General features: G+C 40.5%; 1 protein-coding gene across 7 annotated transcripts in view; it reads left to right on the top strand.

The window, feature by feature from the left end:
- The window catches only part of LOC105253112 (rho GTPase-activating protein 21), a 31,871-nt gene that overhangs the window by 8,235 nt on the left and 3,838 nt on the right, over positions 1-19,798 (top strand). For 3 of the 7 annotated variants that reach the window (XM_011260923.3, XM_025413702.1, XM_011260924.3), the window contains exons 3-19: positions 6,964-7,155; positions 7,230-7,469; positions 8,343-10,029; positions 10,403-10,489; positions 11,370-11,570; positions 11,711-11,788; positions 12,280-12,397; positions 12,672-12,782; positions 14,196-14,307; positions 14,391-14,474; positions 14,577-14,792; positions 14,920-15,456; positions 15,533-15,916; positions 16,001-16,139; positions 16,349-16,473; positions 16,538-17,350; positions 17,563-17,701. In XM_011260923.3, the coding sequence (XP_011259225.1) occupies positions 6,964-7,155; positions 7,230-7,469; positions 8,343-10,029; positions 10,403-10,489; positions 11,370-11,570; positions 11,711-11,788; positions 12,280-12,397; positions 12,672-12,782; positions 14,196-14,307; positions 14,391-14,474; positions 14,577-14,792; positions 14,920-15,456; positions 15,533-15,916; positions 16,001-16,139; positions 16,349-16,473; positions 16,538-17,350; positions 17,563-17,701 (5,263 nt within the window). Of the gene's footprint in view, positions 1-1,276; positions 1,751-3,347; positions 3,367-6,963; positions 7,156-7,229; positions 7,470-8,342; positions 10,030-10,402; positions 10,490-11,369; positions 11,571-11,710; positions 11,789-12,279; positions 12,398-12,671; positions 12,783-14,195; positions 14,308-14,390; positions 14,475-14,576; positions 14,793-14,919; positions 15,457-15,532; positions 15,917-16,000; positions 16,140-16,348; positions 16,474-16,537; positions 17,351-17,562; positions 17,702-19,798 lie in introns of those variants that run through there. The other 4 variants (XM_025413705.1, XM_025413706.1, XM_025413703.1 and 1 more) reach the window with 4 other exon arrangements.

Genomic DNA, 19,798 nt, shown 5'->3' with positions numbered 1-19,798 from the left:
CATAATCACATACAACATACCATTACGCGCCATCTCTCTCTCTCTCTCTTTCTCTTTCACCACAATGCTTGCTCATCGATTACTCGTCCGATTAGTCCACCCACCGTGTGTGCCTGAATCTGCCTACGATGACGCAAATGCGGCGGAGGAGCGCCATGCGTGCGTGGTCTTATTGGATAAAAAAAAAGCCGGGGTTTTGCCTTCCCCCAAGAGGAGGGAGTATGTATTTCAAAGGGCGATCTCGATTAGTAAAATTGACGGAAATTAATCATCGTTTGTAGAATCGAACGGCGCATAAGGTTCGCGTTCTATTAAATAAACTCGCGAGAATCGTGAGATATAGTACCTCGGCAAATATTATCCTACGTCTCTCGGGTATTTATCGGATTAGACTAATCGTCGTAATCGTGTCGTCGAGCGGAACGAGCGCGGTAAATTGCGAGCGCTCGGAAGTCACGATCTTTATTAATGGAAAAAGTGACATTCCCGTCGCGGACAAGAGCCACGCACAACCGATCGCTCGTTTTCCGCTCTCCCGCGTCAGTCCGGACAGCCTGCTCTCTTCTGACAATTAGTCGCGTTTCTCTCGCACGCTCTTCCTCCCATCCGTCTTTCTCCCGAACACGAGTGCGTTACGTCTGTTTTATTTCAAAAATGTGGAAAAGCAACCGCGTGCGAAATGTCACACGCTCTGTCGCAACGTTTGCGCCGCGAAAGCGACCGCCCCTTCGATCGAGAAAAACGAAACGAGAAACGCAAAGTCAAAGACTGCATTCGCGATTCCGTTTGTTTCTCGGTTCGCGTTTTAACGCGATCTTTCGCACGATTTTTTAATTATTTATTTTTAATTTTAATTTATTTAAATTTTTTATTTTATTTTATTTTAATTATTTATTTTTCATTTTAATTTATTTTAATTTTTTATTTTTCATTTTAATTAATTTTAATTTTTAATTTTATTTTATTTTACTTATTTATTTTTAATTTTAATTTATTTTAATTTTTTATTTTATTTTATTTATTTATTTTTAATTTTAATTTACTTTAATTATTTACTTTTTAATTTTAATTTATTTAATTATTTATTTTGAAATTGCCTTGAAAATTTATATTAAAAATGTGTACGAGAAAATTTCTAATCGAAAACTTGTATTTTCTCTTTACACGAGAATGCATTCTCGAGCGCATTCCTGCATAAGATTTTGCGTCTCTACAAACATAATAAATCGTCTAGGAAAAGAAAGAGGAAGGAGCGACTAGAAAAGATGCGATATTCTATAAAGGGAGACGAAAGGCGGGAGCATCGTTGACAGAGACGTCACATCGAGATGTATCGAAACGTCAGGCTGCGACGGATTGCGCGTGCCGCGACTATCGGCGATTGTTTTGCGGGAGGTGACGATAACGATGACGCGGGAGGAGGGGAACAAAATGCGCATTCGTGCTCTCGCGAATTCCCATGTCGGCCGACGCAATTGGTCGTCGTTGGTCGTGGTTGGCAGTATCGCCGTGACCATCGTGCCGGTTATGGCACCATCGCGCGCGTCATTCCTCTCCGCCCCCTGCGATTCTTTTTCCACCTCGCCTCGGAATCCAAACTGACGTTCCGATGAGCGATCGCGTCGCGAGCCGCATTTTCGGCCGTTGACATTCAGCTCGGCAATCGCGACCATCAATCGTCCATTAGTGCGTCATATTAAATAAGGAATCAATCCGCGAGTGTCGTCCTTTGTCGCCGAAACAATCTACGGTGAGTCAAGGTAACGCACGGTGTCAAACTTGTCCAATTTATTTGTGAAAATCATCAGCAAAATGAACGTGTATCTGTCCTCGAAAATCTGTAATTTACTCATAAGTAAAAAATATCTCAATTTAATATAATAAATATCTAAATTTCCAGTTTAACGCTAAAGGGATACAAAATTACATTGACGAGATCGCGCAATAAATGCTGAAAAATTGTACCACCTTTCTGTTATTTATTCCATGTAATTTTACCTACTTTTTACATGCTTTTTGCACGCGACAAAATAAATCTCTCTCGCGAGAGACGCGATTTTTTCTTTTTTCTTCCACTCTTCCACTCTTCCTCTTCGCCCCTCGCGCTCTTCATTCATTCTGGGAGGACCTTGGACTCTTCCTTTATCGGCATACAATCCCTATTTTTTATTTTCTTTCGGCGACATATCGCGCGACGAGGTCACATCATTGCGAGGAGAAGCATTGTGTTTTTTAAACGAGACGCATTTAAGGCTCGTGCTCGCCTCGATTCGAGGCACGTCCACGACGACGACGAAAAGGAAGCTAGCGGCGTGTTCAACATTTCTTTTTTCATTTCAAGATCGCAGCAATTATTTATTCCATGTGGATCGACCGACAGTACATATATCATTTATTTTATACACGTATATGTATAAAATAAATTACCTCAAATATCATATTTCTGTCATGACATATATATCATAACAGAAATAAATATTCTATGATTATTGTTGTTATGATGTATATGTCATAATATAAATAATAATCTATGATATTTGATAATTTATTTTGCAACATAAAATGCAATATCCTTTAAGCTACTTTTCACAATCATTTTAATCTAATATTATTACACGAAGAGCAATAAAATAAATTATTTGATATAAAAAATGCGTAATTGAATTAAAAAAAGTATATAAAAGATCGATATGTATAAAGGATTCGTGTCGCGAATGACGGAGCGTCTGTATTATTGGACATATACATATTTTAAGAACATTTTACCAAGGATATAATTAAATAAAAGACGCACAGAAATGTCTGAATATTTTACAAATTTTCTCCTGTGTCATCGTGTCTTCCCGGAGATCAATCCATTATTTAATAAGCTTTGAAAAATCAATTTGTTTGTTACATATTTGGATCTGGAAATCTTGCAACATGTGACCATCTGTCTCGCTGCAGCACATGTTTGGATCCTTTTTCACGGTATTACTGCCTTCAATGTCCGGCGCGTTATTTTTCGAATCATCGATTTTTCGTTCTGCTTTAGCTGTCCTGTCTGGAATTTGTTAGCGTACTCCTTTCCTTTGAGATAAAAGCAATCTTCGAGAAGAAAGAGGTCTATAAAAGAAGACCCTACCCTTCACGTATCTTTTGCGATATATTGTGCGGAAATTCTCGTCGCGCGAATTCTCTTATACAAGAATTAATTCGTTAGAAAGTCGTATATTTTATATTTAAAAAAAAAATTGTCACGCTCATCATTTTGCATTTTTGAGATGCATATCGATTCGGCACCGAATTTCTGCACACCTGTCAACACAAAGCAACGCCAGAAGCCGTACACAAGCCAAAATGGCGGCCTCTTGCAACGGCGTCTAGGTAATTTATTTTTCCGTTCTCTCTGTCTATAAACTTTCGTTATTGCTTTTACGCGATAGATTCACTCCCAGGTTACGCGCACCAGGAAGCGCACTCTCTGTAGCCAGAGTAAATAATCGTTTAAACGAGATTTTCCGGTCCTCCTCTCCGATAGAATCCGATTTTATTCGTAGTTTTAGCACTTTCAGTGCCCCTGAAAAAGTTGGAAACCGACTATCGGTCGTCGATCGGAGTCGCTTCTTACGTAAGACTCGTCGGTAGAGTGAAATTATATAAGCTACTCGTAGACGGGAGAGGCGAGAGGGAGGTGGACATGCTGAACCGCATTACCGCTGATACGAGAGAAACGCTCGCAAAACTGTTGGCGTAAAACGCGACGGCAGTTGTCATGATATGAAAAGGAAGGAGGAGGCTCATTTTGTCGCGCATATGTTAATACGTTCCGTTTATCCTTCCTCTTCTTCTTTAAAGTATCTCTTGGATTTTACTTCATTTAACGTCTTATATATCTATTATTATTCCTTAAAATTATTGCAATTATTCCAAGTATATCGTCCCCGCATTTCTTTTATATATCTTGTCAAAAATATATTTCTTCCCTTGGCAGAATTTTCAAAATTGCATTTCAAAATTGTTTTGCAAAAAAAAAATCGATTTTTTAACGTGCATTTATTGTTTTTTTTTTTTTTTATTCTCGTATAAATGATTTTTCGGATTTTTAAAAACCTTAGCAATTTTGCTACAATTAAATCTAATATTTTTATAACGATATATATAGAAAAATTTTTTACTTGTATAGGAACTTTATGTCACAATAATCTATAATCAGTCGGAAGAAATCTTATCTTGAAGTATAATAAATTATTGCAAAGGCGAATTTGCAAAAAGATTACTTTTTTTTTTCAACAAAGATGTCTATCAGCTTTATCGCGCAAATCTTTCTGCAATTTTTAACAATACGCATTTTTATTGGTAGGTTTTTTAAATTACAAAAAAACAAATTACACGCGCGCTTTGTCAGTCATTCGATTTAAATGTAGCTGCGGAGGGAGGGATCGTCGACGGTATTTCGCTCAAGTGGCGAACATTAACCGGAACTCGACGCTATCGACGTCGGAACTGCGCACCGCGTGTTCGTCGGCGACAAAAGGCGGAAACGCGGCGCGGTCAACGGAGAGGATAACGGACGTTAAATCGAAGATCGGAACACTTTGCACGAGCGTTGGCGTGAACCGGTTTCGCGATCGGCTGATTAAAACTTTAGACGAGATCGACGGGATCGAAGAAAGGATTATCTCCAACGAATACAATGTCTCCTCCTTTTCCCCTTCCCTCCTCATTATTTTATGCGTTTACGTAGTGTTTCATAAATACCTGAAATTGGAAAAGTATCTGTTAATTATTATTTAATTAAATGTATCTATTAATTATTATTTAATTCAAAGTATTAATTATTATTTAATTAATAGATACTTGTCCAATTTTAGGTATTTAAACACTATTAATTATTTAATTAATTATTATTGAAATATATGTAGGATTCATAATAATATTAATTATTTTCATTTGACAGATATTGTAATAAAATGATTAGCGCTTAAAATGAATTCAATTAATAAATAATTAATATATTAATTTTGTTAATTAATATTAGTTTACATCTATTTATATAATGTTGATCGAATGTCAAGTTTGCTTATCGGAATTTGTATTTCTAATTTTACCCATAATTATAATAAGAGTAGGTAAACGATGATTATATATTCATCAAGGAGAATCGCTTGTAAATTGACAGTTTTATCGCAGCGGCTAATTGAAGTGACGGTTAAAACGACATTCGCTGGTACAATGTCCATGAATAGCTAAATATTTGACGAGAGACTCTCAAGAGAGTATACGATCGGAAATAACGTCCCGTCAACCGCAGACAGGCGCTAACTTAAATCGTTATTAAAAACGTCCGTGGCAACGATAAAACCCTTATAATCCCGTAAACGTCGATTGGAGGGCGAGAGAATGGATTCATTAACGTCCTGGCGACCTTGCGTAGTTCTCTCTCTCTCTTTCTCTCTCTCTCTCTCTCTCTCTCTCTCTCTCTTCCCCTCTCTTTGTCTCTGTCCTCCTCGTCGCTCTTCCTGTCGAGGACCGAGATATCGCGTGTCGTTTTATTACAATACAGTGACACGCGCGTGTCCGAAGACGTCGTCGCGCGAACGTGTAATTATCGAACGGAGCTGCCGCTGGTTTGGTGACCCACTTATCGTTGACAACGCCTATTCTCTTCTGACCTACATCGTCAGAGCTCGCTCGTCCGCACGATCCCGTTTCCCCACGCACAGGAGCACATCCGATCTATCGGCCGATTTCGCCCACGCGCGGAATACATACCGGAAAATTCCGCGAAATAAGATCCTGAGGAGAGAGAGAGAGCACCTTGCTCGGAAAATCCAGATATAATCGATCCCCTCTGCGTCCTACTCCCGAGATATTCGATTAAACTCGCGTTTTATCGAAAGTTTAAATTAGATAACGCGGAAAACCGCGTCTGCGGTCCGGCTCTTGGTTTCACGTTATCCGCTCTCCTTCCGCAGACTTCGCACGGACGTTACACATATTTTTTTCCTCTCGGTTTATTATATCGCTCGGCGAATCGAGTAAAGTGGTCAGGGACATTTTCTGAAAATTCTTGGAAAATTTTTTGACTTAAATCCGGTTCCTTCCTCGATGTTTGCGCGATGAATATTCCCTCCGCGAGCGAGCGCACGCAAATTCCGCTCGCGATCTTAGGTTGCGCATTACGGCAAATTCGAGCCGCGTGCTCCCTGGCGGCTCGCCAAATTTTACTCAATTCGCTCCGCGAGAGAGAACGTCTCAGACGTCTCTCCAGCTACGCCGCCTCCGCCTCCGCCTCGGAATCGGCGCTTGGAATAATTCTTGGCGAGCATCCACGAGTCTGTCTGCCGCACCGCGTTGCACCGACTCTCTCTAGTATTAGCCAGCCTACCCAGACGGTACAAATCTAAAGAAAGAGAAGAAACTTGTGATCGACGTTCTGCAAATACTCCGAGTCCGCGAGCGTAAATTCGGGGTTCTATTTCGGCAATTCGAACCTATTCCGGCCTTTGATATTTCACGATTATGTTATGTTCGACGCGAAAAGTTATTAACATACGCGTACATTGGACCCTCGCGAGACGCGGGTGTATTTTCGTCATTTGTTCAATTTGTGCTTATCATCGACTGATTGAATAATCGAGGACTTGGTGTAGATAATTATTAGATCTCGCCTGCCGATTGGAAAAAGCGTAAACAAAATAGCAAACAAAATACATTTGCGTTTTGGAAGGAAAAAAAAAACAATCTCTCCCTCGTCACAAAATATACGTGGACCAACGTGTGTGTTGGCTGATCGATCCTTTCAATTTCAAGACACTTGACCTTTCGAGAATCATCATCCGCATATCGGAAGTCTGCGTGAAAGAAAATTAAAAGTATTGGCCTTTTTCTAAAGTTTCCAGATAAAAATAATCGCTCCCCTCAGGAGATTATATCGAGTTAATGGAATCAATTGATTGGGATTCGTGTCGATTATCGTAGGTCGGGCATTCGTCCCCCCCGCCGCCTGCTCCCGCGTCGGTCCCTGGTCCAGGTGGTCCGGTATCCTCTCGGTCCGTTCAGAAGGAGAATTCTCCGCCCCGTGGTCCACGAACCCTCCTGCTCAGGCGCAGCGAAAATGGATACGGATTCACGCTCCGGCACTTCATCGTCTACCCGCCCGAGTCCTGCTGCGTGAGTATCTCATCTCGGCGAGTCCGAGAAAAAGCCTCGAGGAAATGCAATAATTTGACGTGGACCGTCGCCAGATGTTGCCGGGACACGAGCGGACCAAGATCGACGAGCCCATGGACACGATCTTCGTGAAGCAAGTGCGGCCGAATTCGCCGGCAGCCGAGGCGGGGTTGCGCACCGGTGATCGCGTCGTCTCCGTCGACGGGAAGCCTACCCGGGGCGAGCAATACGCCAGCGTGGTGCAACGCATTCAGCAAGCGGGACCGTGGCTACGTCTTCTCGTGGTCTCCAAGGACGACGATATCCTGCAAAAGGTAAGACTTTTCAATCTCTCTTCCAATCGGCTTGTGAAAATTATTATATTTTCGTCGACATTATCGATTTTATCGAGAAAAAATGTGGTTGTATTAATTAGAATTCCGGTTTAGATTCAATCAGTATGTCTGTTTGGAAAATCGGCGAAACAGAATTCTAGGAATTACCAGATGAATCTGATTAATTTATTTTTTCCATCTAATCTCAAAAGTCTGTTTAATATTCTGAATTCCAACAAGATTATTGGATAAATTCAACTCAGATTATTGAATAAATTATTTTAAATTCAGTTTGTTAGAAATTAAACTGATAAATAGTGATGCAAGAAGAGGATGCAGCTCAAACACACACAGTCAGAGAGCTAGCGTCCTCTTTCTGGCACTACTGCATGTAAGAGAACAAAAATATACTTTGGATTTAATGTTAATACTAATTCTTTATATACATTTCATGGCAAATATTGAATACGAGTTAAGTTAAGAAACAAACAAAGTAGTTAACTTGTTAGAAGTTAATGTAACAAGAAATTTTATAGATTCAACCAGAAAATACTAATCAATTCCTTATAGTAAAATCTATTAAATGTTCTATTTATAAAAAATCGAGTCTTATCATGATAACTAGAAATTCTTATTTGATTCAACCAAAATGCCTTCAATCATATACGTCTTGTTGGTACAATTAAACGATTTTTCTCAGTGCGATTTCATTTTATTTGTAATGCGATTTAATAACGTGATCAAATAGAAGAGTACTGATAATCTTTAAATAGCTAGAGCAACGATTCCTGGTTTCCATCTGCGGTGTCATTTTGTCTTGTATAAAAACTTGTAATAAAAATAATAATTCATCTCAGTTTCAACTCTTTCTAGTATTTCGGCGAGACGGCGCACAATCCCGAGACGAATCAACGACCACGACTGCGTTCCCCGGAGAGGCTATCGCAGAAGCAACGCAGATCAATCAGCAGCATGATCCCAGGCTCATCGCCGGGAACGCGGCAGTCCTGGGTCTGTTCTTTACCGTTGTCCGAGAGTCCGAGTCATCTCGAGGAGGCAGTGTGCAGGAACCAGCGGGCTGCTTACACGGATGGCAGAATGCCGCCGACAACAATATCTCAGATTCAACCGATCGCAGAATCTCAGATGACGAAGGTGTTGCAGCAACAACGGAAGGGTATGCCGGATGTAATGTACGATTCTTCGGAGGAGTCCAGAATTCCGGGAAGGAAGATGCAATTGCTACACGAGGATAACTCGCAGTCGAGCGGTCGCTCGTCTCAGGATTCAAAGTACGATCTGTACGACAGAACACGGTCCGAGTCGGTGTACTCGCGGCCGAGCAACGAGCAGCTCTACGACAGGATCAACGATCCAATTTACGAGCGTGTACGCGTCAGCGAGCATTATCCGCAGCATCATTACTATCAACAGCCGTCTCTGCTGCGTTATCCGATGTCGCAGGCGGAGCCGCAGGTGCCAATCTACCGACCAGTCAAGCGAATGGTGGCGCGACGCGCCAGCGAGGGCAGCGGGATCACTAATGATTCTGAAACGGCGAGCTACGGCAGCATCGACGCCTTGAGATCGAGCGAATCTAGTAGATTGAGCATCGAATCGAGACGGGACTCCTCGCCTGTTGCCAGCAAAGACAGCAGCACGTCACCCTACGATTCTAATTCGACTCTGACCGGGAACGAGTGCTCCGACGATTCTGTCATTATGAATAGACTGCGTAAGAGCTTCGAGCAGAAGGAGGAATTTCTGCGGCGACCGAGTCATCCGATCGGCTGGTCTTCCGAGCCGCTGCCATCGCTGCAAAACTTCAACCAAGCCGCGGTGATTCAGAGGGAATTTTACGCGAGGCCGCAGAAACTGCAAAGACCAATCTGGCCACCCGGCCAGAACGAACAGAGACAGCAGTCCCCCACGAGAAGAGCCTCTCTGGAGAGAAACGTTGCTGCCAAGTCCATCGTGAATCTAATGAATAAGCCGTCGAATCAGAGCGTGCAGAGAATAAAAGATGTAGACTCCAACTCCGAGTATTCCAAGTCGCGGAACGATCAACAGATCGGGGACAATCAATCCATCGTTGAAGACCATTCTTATTCGCCTCTCTACGATAACGAGCTCATTATGAAGGAGCAGCAATACCGAGGCACGGGCAAGGGTAATTTTGTCAGCATCCTATCTAGAATACACGAGAACGTTAGTACGAATCAGCAACAGACATCTCAAGAAGCGAGAAACGGTTCTTCTTCGTTGCCGTCTTCGCCGGGGCCGGACAAGAAGCCCGGCAACGACACCAAGTTTCCGATACCGCCACAAGGTCTACAGATCGTATCGAGACGCGCCAAGCAATTCGAGTCCGGTCGTTTGTTGAGCGACGAGGACGAGCCTGCTGGCGATCGGACGAATCTTTACAAGAGCGAATTGTCTCGATTATCCAACAAGAGAAGTGTACCGAATGTGGCTGTGCGGAAACGTGAGTTTGAGTCCAAAGCTGAGAGTCAGGAAACAAGAAGAATACCGGCCAGAGAAACCAAGTCTCTCGATACTGGTAAGCGTCGATTAAGTATGATAATAAATACTTATTCTCTTGTTTTTCTGTTAAAATGGCGCACAAGATTTGTCATAATTGCTAAATAAAATTGAATTTGCAGCGCAAAATCGAAATTTTCACCATTGATATATTCTTTGTTTACTTGAAAAACAATTTTGTCTAGCTTTTTTTTTTTAAACAAATACTTCAACTTGATCAAACGGAAAAGCAAATCAAATTTTTTGCGCCAATCCAATATCACATTGCAAATTATGATGGATCGATGCTGCGATGGTAATCGGATTGTGAATATATCTCGCGCGATTAATTATAAATCAATCAAATCACGTATTCTTAAATCAGTGCTCAGTAAACAAGTGTCGTCGTTTAGGTCCAGTATTGACAGGCAACAGAATAATTCCTATAGGCAGCAAACATATCCATTGCGAGCCACCGGCCGACTATAGAGAGAGTAAAGGTAGATAGAATTAAGAGACTGTGTCGAGTTGTCTGTGCATTGTCGTCTTGTGCCGCTATTGTGTTGTCGGTGATTCGTTATGCATTCTATGTGAGCGCAATGTCGCGACATAGCGTTTATAACTCGTCATACGCACTAGATACACACATTAATATAATATACTATATTATATATGGTATAATAATTTTTACACGCAGACACGCATACACATATATGATAAATGATAAAATAATATTAATGTACGTTTCTTCCCATTTTCTCGCTGCTCACGATCCAACTAAAACGTAGAAGCATCGATTTTTTTATCTTTAGTAAGTAAGAGAATAAGGCCCGGTTGCACCAACGTTATTTTAGCTTTAAGCGAGACTTAAATATATGTCTATCTTTATCTTTCTTTCTAAATAAATAAAGACAGACATATATTTAAGTTTCGCCTAAAACTAAAATAATGTTTGGTGCAACTGGGCCTTAGATGAATAATTTTGAAATTAATCTTGGAGTGGATATTCACTTTAAATCAATCACGTCTACAAGGGACGCGCGATTTGCTCGAGCTTGCTTCCAAGCGAGAGTAACCGGATAAAGCTATGGTATACCGGAATTTGTCGATAGCACAAAGGGGATATTAACTGCCCTCATGCACCCGTTGTTTTTGTTCGTGAGCTTCTTACGACATGTCGCGGTAATTCAAAATAGCAACGACACATCTGCCGACGCTTTTTGTGTAACGACAACAACAGCATATACATGCTACATGTATATATTCTATTTTCGCTAATTATTTTAACAAGGCCGGATTAGTCGGTTCGTCAAATATAATAAATATAACAATGTCCCGGCGAGAGAGAACTCTAATGATGTTGGTCGCGTGATCATGCAGACATGCCTTCCATGGAGGCAGAATCAGTGCGATTGAGGGCACGCAGCAACAGCGCGGAGTCCTGGGAAGCTACGAACGGTCCGGCACGAGGCAGCTGCGCCAGGCACACGTGGCAGACCGCCGACGAGGAAGGTAGCATCGAGGACGACGCCTATCGCAAGCAAGATAGTTATTTGCAGCCAGCCAAATTGCTGCAAGTCGGTTAGTTTGCTTTCTCCGCCACTGTTTGTATTTACAAATATTCGCACACACACACACACACATACACATACAGACATATTTACGTCGCATAAAGGTCGAGCATAAAGCGTTAATAATTGTCCCATTGATTTCTCTTTCAGCGCCGGTCAATGGTTCTTCGCCCAACGGCTCGACCAATAACGCCGTAGTGCTTAGGCGACAGAAGAATGCACAGATCAGTGAGTTTCAACGCGATGAAGATATTTTTAACATTACGTACACACAATTATTGCGACGCACGCGTCTCTAGTACGATGAAATTATAAGGGCATTTCTATAACAGAATCTTCTTTCGATATTTCTTTCTACGTAGGTTTTAATGCACTTTATTACTAATTATAATGATATTGTACACAGCTAGTGTTATCTTTTTTTTTTTTTTATAATTTACAACTCCAATTTGGAAAGATAATCTTGATCCTAAAAGTATATAATATATTGTATATATAAGTTTTTAAAACTTTAAAATATATAAAAAACTTTCTTACAAACTTTCTTACAAACAACTTTCTTCTAAAATATATAATAAAACTTGTTTACACCGGTAGAATTTAATGAAGCAAAACAGGAGGGGAAAAAAGAAATTAATTTTTTTCATTTATGATGTTTGTAAACTGTAGCTGACGATAATTGAATTATGATCGGTGATAACAAATAAATTGTTCGACAGCTGACGAGGACCGTGCCACCAGACGAGTCTCGTATCTGAAGGCGACGTGGGGCGAACGAATGCACGTTGACAGCGATCTGGAGCTCAGCGACTCGGAACCCGTTCACATTCACAGAAGGTACGTAATCCCTCGACACGTGCATCTCGAGTCTGACATGTTCGAGGTGTGACGTTAGAGCGTGCGGATGTCAAAGTCACCGATATTTATTTATCTCTTTTCGGGACGCATCAGCGAAGATAGTATCACGATGACACGTTTATTTCTCTTCGCATTTTATCTCTCGTTCGCTCGTGAAAATAACGAGCAGTCGCGGCAATTTCGTCGTTGAAGGTGTTTACACGCTGTAAGTATAACCACGAAACTGCACCCGTATTCGTGTACATGTTTCCAGCGCGCAAAGACGATGGCGGCCGCCGTTATTTCCGAGCGACATTACGCCTCTGCGACGCATCTTTGAGGATATGACGCAGGCCGCGTCCTTACATCGAAACTCTCATCATCGGTGAGGGCGAAAGAGTTCCTTTTTGAGAAGCACGGGAAAGAATGCATTGTCTATACTTTTCGCGTCTCTTCCTCCAAGCTAATGTATATTCGCTCTTCGTTTCTGTATTTACGTTTGTGCTACTTATCTGCCTATAAACGACGACGTATAATCGCGATTGGAATGGATTAAGAAGCATGAGAGTTGTTACGCATTTTGTGTATCGCCTCTCGACGGTACGAAATTTTCAATTTAAAAATAAAACACGATTACGTACTCTTTTCTATATAAATAAAAATCAAGAAATACAAAAACGATATTAAAAAGATTACGCGATGCAAAATAAAATAAAACTTACAATAGAATATTTGCGTTCACAGCTAATATAATTATAAATATAAATATTAATATTAATTGAAACAAGTTATTTGAGAGTAATATAAATATTCCCGACTATTCTCTAGTAAATTAAAAATAATAAAAATATTAAAAAATAAATGTTACTTGCAAAAGGATAAATTCAAACTAGACGTGCAATTAAATAAACAAAAAAAATTTAAACAGTTATATTAAATATATTTTAACAAAGAATTAAGAAAAATATATGGCGAAAAATATAGCGAGATAGGAGAATTGATAATTGTTTCCCCAATGATGATGCAAATCGAATATATCAACTTTGTCAATCCCTACTGCGTTAGCTGCTCGAATGACATTAGATAAGGACATCCTTCTCTGTTTATTATTCCTATAGATAAGAGATATACATCCGTGACGCCGAGGACACATAGAATGTAACACATCCCTGTGTTTGTGATTTCGATATTAAAACTAGTTACTGTGATCGTCTATGTTGTGCTACTCTAGACTCTTTCTGATGCTATAAATAGATAAATGTTAGTATATTTTAGTATCCTTTCGGGTATTTATTGGCTGATTGTTACTAACGGAATGAGACTAATACCAGCCGACGATCGATGTGACCGCTGTTTTCAGTGTCATTCTTGATTTAGGAGGGGGCCGAGAATATAGAAATGTAGTTGTAAATAATATACGGTACAGTTTTTCGCTTACAGTTTTCCGTTATTTCTGAAATCATATATCGCTATTGTTCTGTATATAAGATTTATATATACAGGATGGAGTTTGAATGGAGTTATCATCTTATTAATCATCAATATTATTTTCTGTAGAGGAAAATGAATTATTAAAATTGTATAGTTAGTTTTAAAGGAATATAAAATGTATTAAATAATATATTTTTAAGTGAAGACAGATTAATTAATTAATTTATTTATATTTTTTTTTCAAATTTTGCAAATTTTTTTCTGTCCTGATATCAAGGTGATAATTCAATTATTCTATTCTGTGTAGTTATATGTATGTAAAGTTTGCAAACAACACAGATTTGAACACAGTTCTATTTTTTTCCAGCAACAGTATCGTTGTACCGCATAATACATCAAACAGCTACGATGCAAAGGATGCCGAACAGGTGGAACGGGAGGGAATCCTTCACGTGAAATTTACAGTACTCGATGGCAAGGTCAGAACATGAATCAAATAATGAAGTTAAATGCACCTGGAATTCATCTTTTAATTTTTTTTTAACGTTTATCATAATTTCAGCGATCTACCGATCGTTCCTGGAAGCAGGTCTGGGGTGTTCTCCGTGGTCCTATAATATATTTTTACAAGGATCGTCATAGTCAGGTGAGAAGAGCACTTAAAGATTATTGTGTCACTTGCCATCAGTGACAATGTAATGTGAAGGACAAATATTTTATCTACATGATATATTAATCTCTGTTACAGAGTCCTTCGTTGAGCACCGAAAACGAGGGAAGTGCGGGACAAAGCGTCGACGTTAGATGTTCCGTCGTCGATGTCGCCGAGGACTACACGAAACGGAAACATGTGTTGCGAGTGGCAAATCCTACAGCAGAGGTGCTTTTGCAAACCGAGGACGCGGCATCTATGGCGCTCTGGTTAAGGTCACTTCATTCTCACGCCGCCGCGGAAAGATCATCGGTGAGTGCTAATTGTGGGATAATTTTTTATCGGAAAAGTGCTATTGTCTTCTTCGTCACTCTTTTTTCACAAATTTTGTAATAGTTTGCTACGTGTTTTCTCATGAAAACCCCGTTTGTTAAAACAGGATGCCGTATCCTGCACGTCGAAACAACAGGCCGTACCACAGACACCGACAGGACCGACGACTCCAAGCGGCAGTGTTTCTCCGAGCAACGGCCAAAAATTGAGCCCTTTGCCGAATCACAAGGGCATCAAGAAGCTAACGTCGTTTAGGAACCGATCGCCAACGGGACAATCGCCCGTGAATAAAACGCGCAAGCCGAGTAATCAGACGCTGGAACCCTTACCGTCGCCCAAATCAAAGACTTGGAAGGGAAGGATGGCAAAACAATTCAAAAAGATGCATAGTCAAGCCGGAGGCGCGCCTTCCTCACCTACGGCGCAAATGCCGCCTGAAGGGGCTACCTTCAAAGTACCACTCGAACTCTGTCCGCAGTCGACATTCTCCGAATACGTACCGCTGATTGTCGAGATGTGCACGAGTATTGTTGAAGCGAGAGGTCTCGAGGTCGTAGGGATCTACAGAGTACCCGGAAACACGGCCGCGATCTCCCAGCTTACGGACAGCGTTAACAAAGGATTCGAGAATATCAACTTACAGGTAATATTCCGTTCGATAATATTGAGGTGCCCATTTTGCGAAGATTCTGTTCTGAAATTTGTTTTCTTTTGCCAAGATGGATCCAAGATGGAGTGACGTCAATGTAATATCATCATTGTTGAAGTCATTCTTCCGTCAACTTCCCGATTCCTTGCTTACCGCAGAGTTGTATCCCATGTTTATTGATGCCGATAAGATAGAAGATCCACAGAGACGAATGATCACGATACGGAAATTATTGCGAGATCTTCCAGAACATCATTTTGAGACGCTAAAGTATTTGATGCAACATCTGAAGAAAATAGTCGATCATAGCGAGATCAATAAAATGGAAGCCAAGAATCTGGCCATAGTTTTCGGACCAACGCTGGTGCGAGCGAGCGGTTCTAGAGACAATATGGTTACCATGGTTACCGATATGTCGCATCAATGTAGAATAGTCGAGAGTTTGTTGAATAACGTAAGTTTTTTCTGTGCTAAAAAAAGAAGACGCCACTTTCTCTACAAGATATCTAACGGTCTCGAATCGATCGATATGTTTCAGGTCGATTGGTTCTTCTCGGAGGATGATCTAGACGACTTGAGCAGATTGAGCGTAAATTTAAGCCTTCCAACAGATAGTTGCGAAGTTGAGCCAACATCCAATCACAATCTTCTATTAAACAATATTCAGAAAGTGGAAGGTTGTTATATTTACAAGCATTATTTCATATTCAATCATTTCCTTCTCATCTTTTATTGTTTTTTATATAGTTTAAACACAAACTTTATCTCATTCTTCTTATTTTATTTATCACTCTAATTTTTGTTGGCGCTTTTAACAGATAATAGTCAAAGCTATATATTATATATTTTATTTGCAACAGCAATTTATATTTCCTTTATAAAACAGGCTCACGCGACATGGCATCCGCTAAGGACATTGTATCATCAATCATATCTGCGGCTAACAAAAAGATTCAAAGAAGACGAAAAAATCAAGACGAAATCGATAATAGTGAACATGAGAACGATAAGGTTAGTTACTGATTCTAACTTTTTCATCAAATGAGAAATTAAAATCAAACTTGTAATAATTTAGGCCAAATCGAAGCAAGAGTTGGAGAATTCGCCGACAATTCGACAGAGTATGGCTTTAAACGAACGGCAGTGTTCCGTCAGCGAAATCGTACAGATGCATGAAAGCAAGACTCATCAATCGAATCATTCTACGGATCGTTCCGATCGATCCCTATCGGTCGATTCTAATAATATCAGTGGTACGTCGAGTAACGGAGCATCCCCATCGAATCGTTCCAAGTACGCGAATCAGTCTGCACCGCCGTCTGTGGACTCTTCAAGACTATCGAGCGAGACTGGTCTAAGTTCAACGGAAACAGGCTCCACTGCATCCGGCGGATCTAACCAGACGAGGCAGAGCAATGACGAAATAGCGATACTGACGTACACCGGTTTGAGCGCGACCACACAGGAGAGAGTGCGGAAATTCGAGGAAGAGACGAAGGCGATGTTGCAGAGGGATCAACATCGACAGCGGCTCGAAGCGGAGAAGCGAGAGGAGGAGAAACGAAGAATCGAAATAGAATGGCAATTGGCGAAGCGAGAGATGGAGAACGACGATCTGCTCGATAGTATAGTCGACACGACGGTATCGCCGAGTTTGCTGTCGGAACGTCTGTCCAGTTTGAACGAGAGACTCGCCGATGAATCATTGCTGGACCTATCAGAAAGATCGCAAGTCAGATCGCGATCGACCACGAGACCACCACTGTCAATAGCCATGCAACAGCAATCCGCGACGCACCAGAAAGCGCAAGCAACCAATCAACTGACTAGTTTGTTAGGGGAGAAGATGAATAACGGCGTCATTAAGAAGTTCAAGACGGATAAGGACGTAAGCTAATTCAAATTTATGTTTGATTATGCTTAACGATTAGATACGATTAGATACATGATAATACGTAATAATACGTATTAGATAATAATACGATAGTAAACTAAGTTTTATTCTAAAGATTATACTTGAATGTTATTTTGTCATTTATTTAAAAAAAAATTGTTCTTTAATCGATTTTGTTTGTTTATATGGATTTATTGGCCTTACAGCCGTCAACAGAGTCGATCTGTTTACCGCCAGTTCGATACGGCAGTCTGGATTCCTTGCACGAGGTTCACAATCTCTCGCAGTCCTCTCCGTCACCATCGCAGCAGCAACGAGGCATTTCCGGCGATGGCTCAGACGATGGTTAGTATTCCATTCCTTCCATCTTCGCGATGTTATTCCGAGCCTTCGTCATATGCACTCGGTATCAAAGCAAATCTTTTGTGCTATCAATATATCCCAATCGTACATTGCGTAAAAATATGAAGCATTATACGATACGCGATTCTCTTGTACACGCTATTTGGCATAAATAGATAATTAACGCGTATGCTTGAAATGATGCTGATAACCGCAGAGTTCAAGGGATCAAGATCTACATGTATAAATATATGTCGTATATCATGTACGTATCATGTATACAAGAATTGTCTGAAAAATAGCGATATATACTACCAAGGCAAACTCGATTGCCACTCTTTTAGCATTTGTCGCGTGTATTTGTTCGTCAATTTCTGAAAATGTTTTCCGATTCCTATCTCTCGTCGTGAGTCCACGTGTACAATTACAACGTGTATTATGTATCTGCCTCTATTCATATTCTCTCTTATATCTTTTCTCTGTGTAATATCGCTTCTGACGATCGGTGAGTGTAGCAGGATCTTGTTTTCTGCAGTGGACACAGAAGATACTCACTATTAACAAAAAGCTTTCTAGGTACATTCCTCCTTCTTATTTTTGCTTCAAGCCATTTCTTTTTTTTTTTTCTTTTTTCAAATTACACGATACGATCTTTTACATGTTATAAGTTACATCGTCATTGCTCGGAACGTTCCATTTTTTTCTCTCATTGCGTTCGCAACATTACGCGGAGCGTAGTCGATTTTAGTGCAAACACGTCCATGAGACACACGAAGGCTTCTTGCAATGAAAATAGATTTAATTTTAGAAGATATTATATCTCGTATTTGCGATCAAAGGGGATCGGCCACAAAAAGAGAGAGAATAAAATAAAAATTAAAAAAGTATATATATATATATATATATATATATATATCCGAATTATACACATGACGCGCGTCTTTTGGGGCCGATCCTTTATTTTTACATTGTTTTCGTGTACTGCATGCGCCAATCTTCGGCTTTCGGCATTAAGAAAAGCACATATATCTCACACAGATTGGCTGCTTCTTCAGCGACTTTTCCTCGTAAACGTCGGTGTAAAAAAGGTCCAGCTTTTTAAAAAAGGACGCTTTTTTTTTAATGCATCCAATGTCTATAAGAGAACGTGCTTTCCGAGGATAACGAGATATTCCCGGGGAAACAAAATCGCTTACTGTATATCTCCGATGCTTCGCACAAGTCACTTAAAAAAAAAAAAGAAATTAAAGTGTGTCTTTAACGCCGACTATCGGATAAATCTCTATCTTCGCATGCATGTTCTATCGAGATATCTTCGAATGGATTCTTCGATCATTGCTTGCTTTTACGAAAATGATGTGAATTTTCTTAAAGGAGTCTCACGTTTACACACAAATTATAACGTTATGTCGTGTCACGATTTTGTTGATAATAAGTTTGAAGGCATTTTTCTTTTTTTTTTTCTTCGTTTTTCACGACCATCGTAAGCATTGTTTCGATGGGGCTCTTGCTATTAGTCTGACAGTACGTCTAGTTTTCGCACCTTCTTGTCACACATGTGTGCATCGCCGAATTACGTTTGTCTGATTGCTCGTCTGCCTGCCTGTTCTTTAATCGTTATAACGATCGCCTCTATTGCTGATTAATCTTGTAGCCTTTTTTAATTATATAAAACTGATTGCTCTGCCGCCTCAGTCTACGTCTTTGCGATCAGACACGCCCGAAAGGAATACGAATATAGTCGGCTCGACAGTTTTCTTCCGAGAATCTTCGGATCTCAAGATCGATCGATCTGTCGCGCGTTCTCGATCACTGAAAAATATTGATCTTGAAAATTTGATTCTCCTCGCTCTCAATCCTTTTTTCTCTTCTTTCATTCTTTTTTCTTTCGTTACATTTTCCTTCCTTTGGTCACGTCCGTTCAGTTTCTCTATCGGGCGATGTATTTTAATTTCCGTCGAGCAAACTGAATTCGCGCGGCGATCAATCGGTGGCTAATCGGTTCGAGAGAAAATATAAAGACCCGAATAAAGAGAAAGAAAGAAAGAAAGAGACGGAAAGAGATACGGTGGGTCCAGACGCAAAGGAGGAAGACGAGAG

The sequence above is a fragment of the Camponotus floridanus genome, unplaced genomic scaffold, assembly GCF_003227725.1.
Source record: "Camponotus floridanus strain SB8 unplaced genomic scaffold, Cflo_v7.5 scaffold7, whole genome shotgun sequence".
NCBI classification, from domain to species: domain Eukaryota; kingdom Metazoa; phylum Arthropoda; class Insecta; order Hymenoptera; family Formicidae; genus Camponotus; species Camponotus floridanus.
This window is presented reverse-complemented; position numbering and strand designations above follow the sequence as displayed.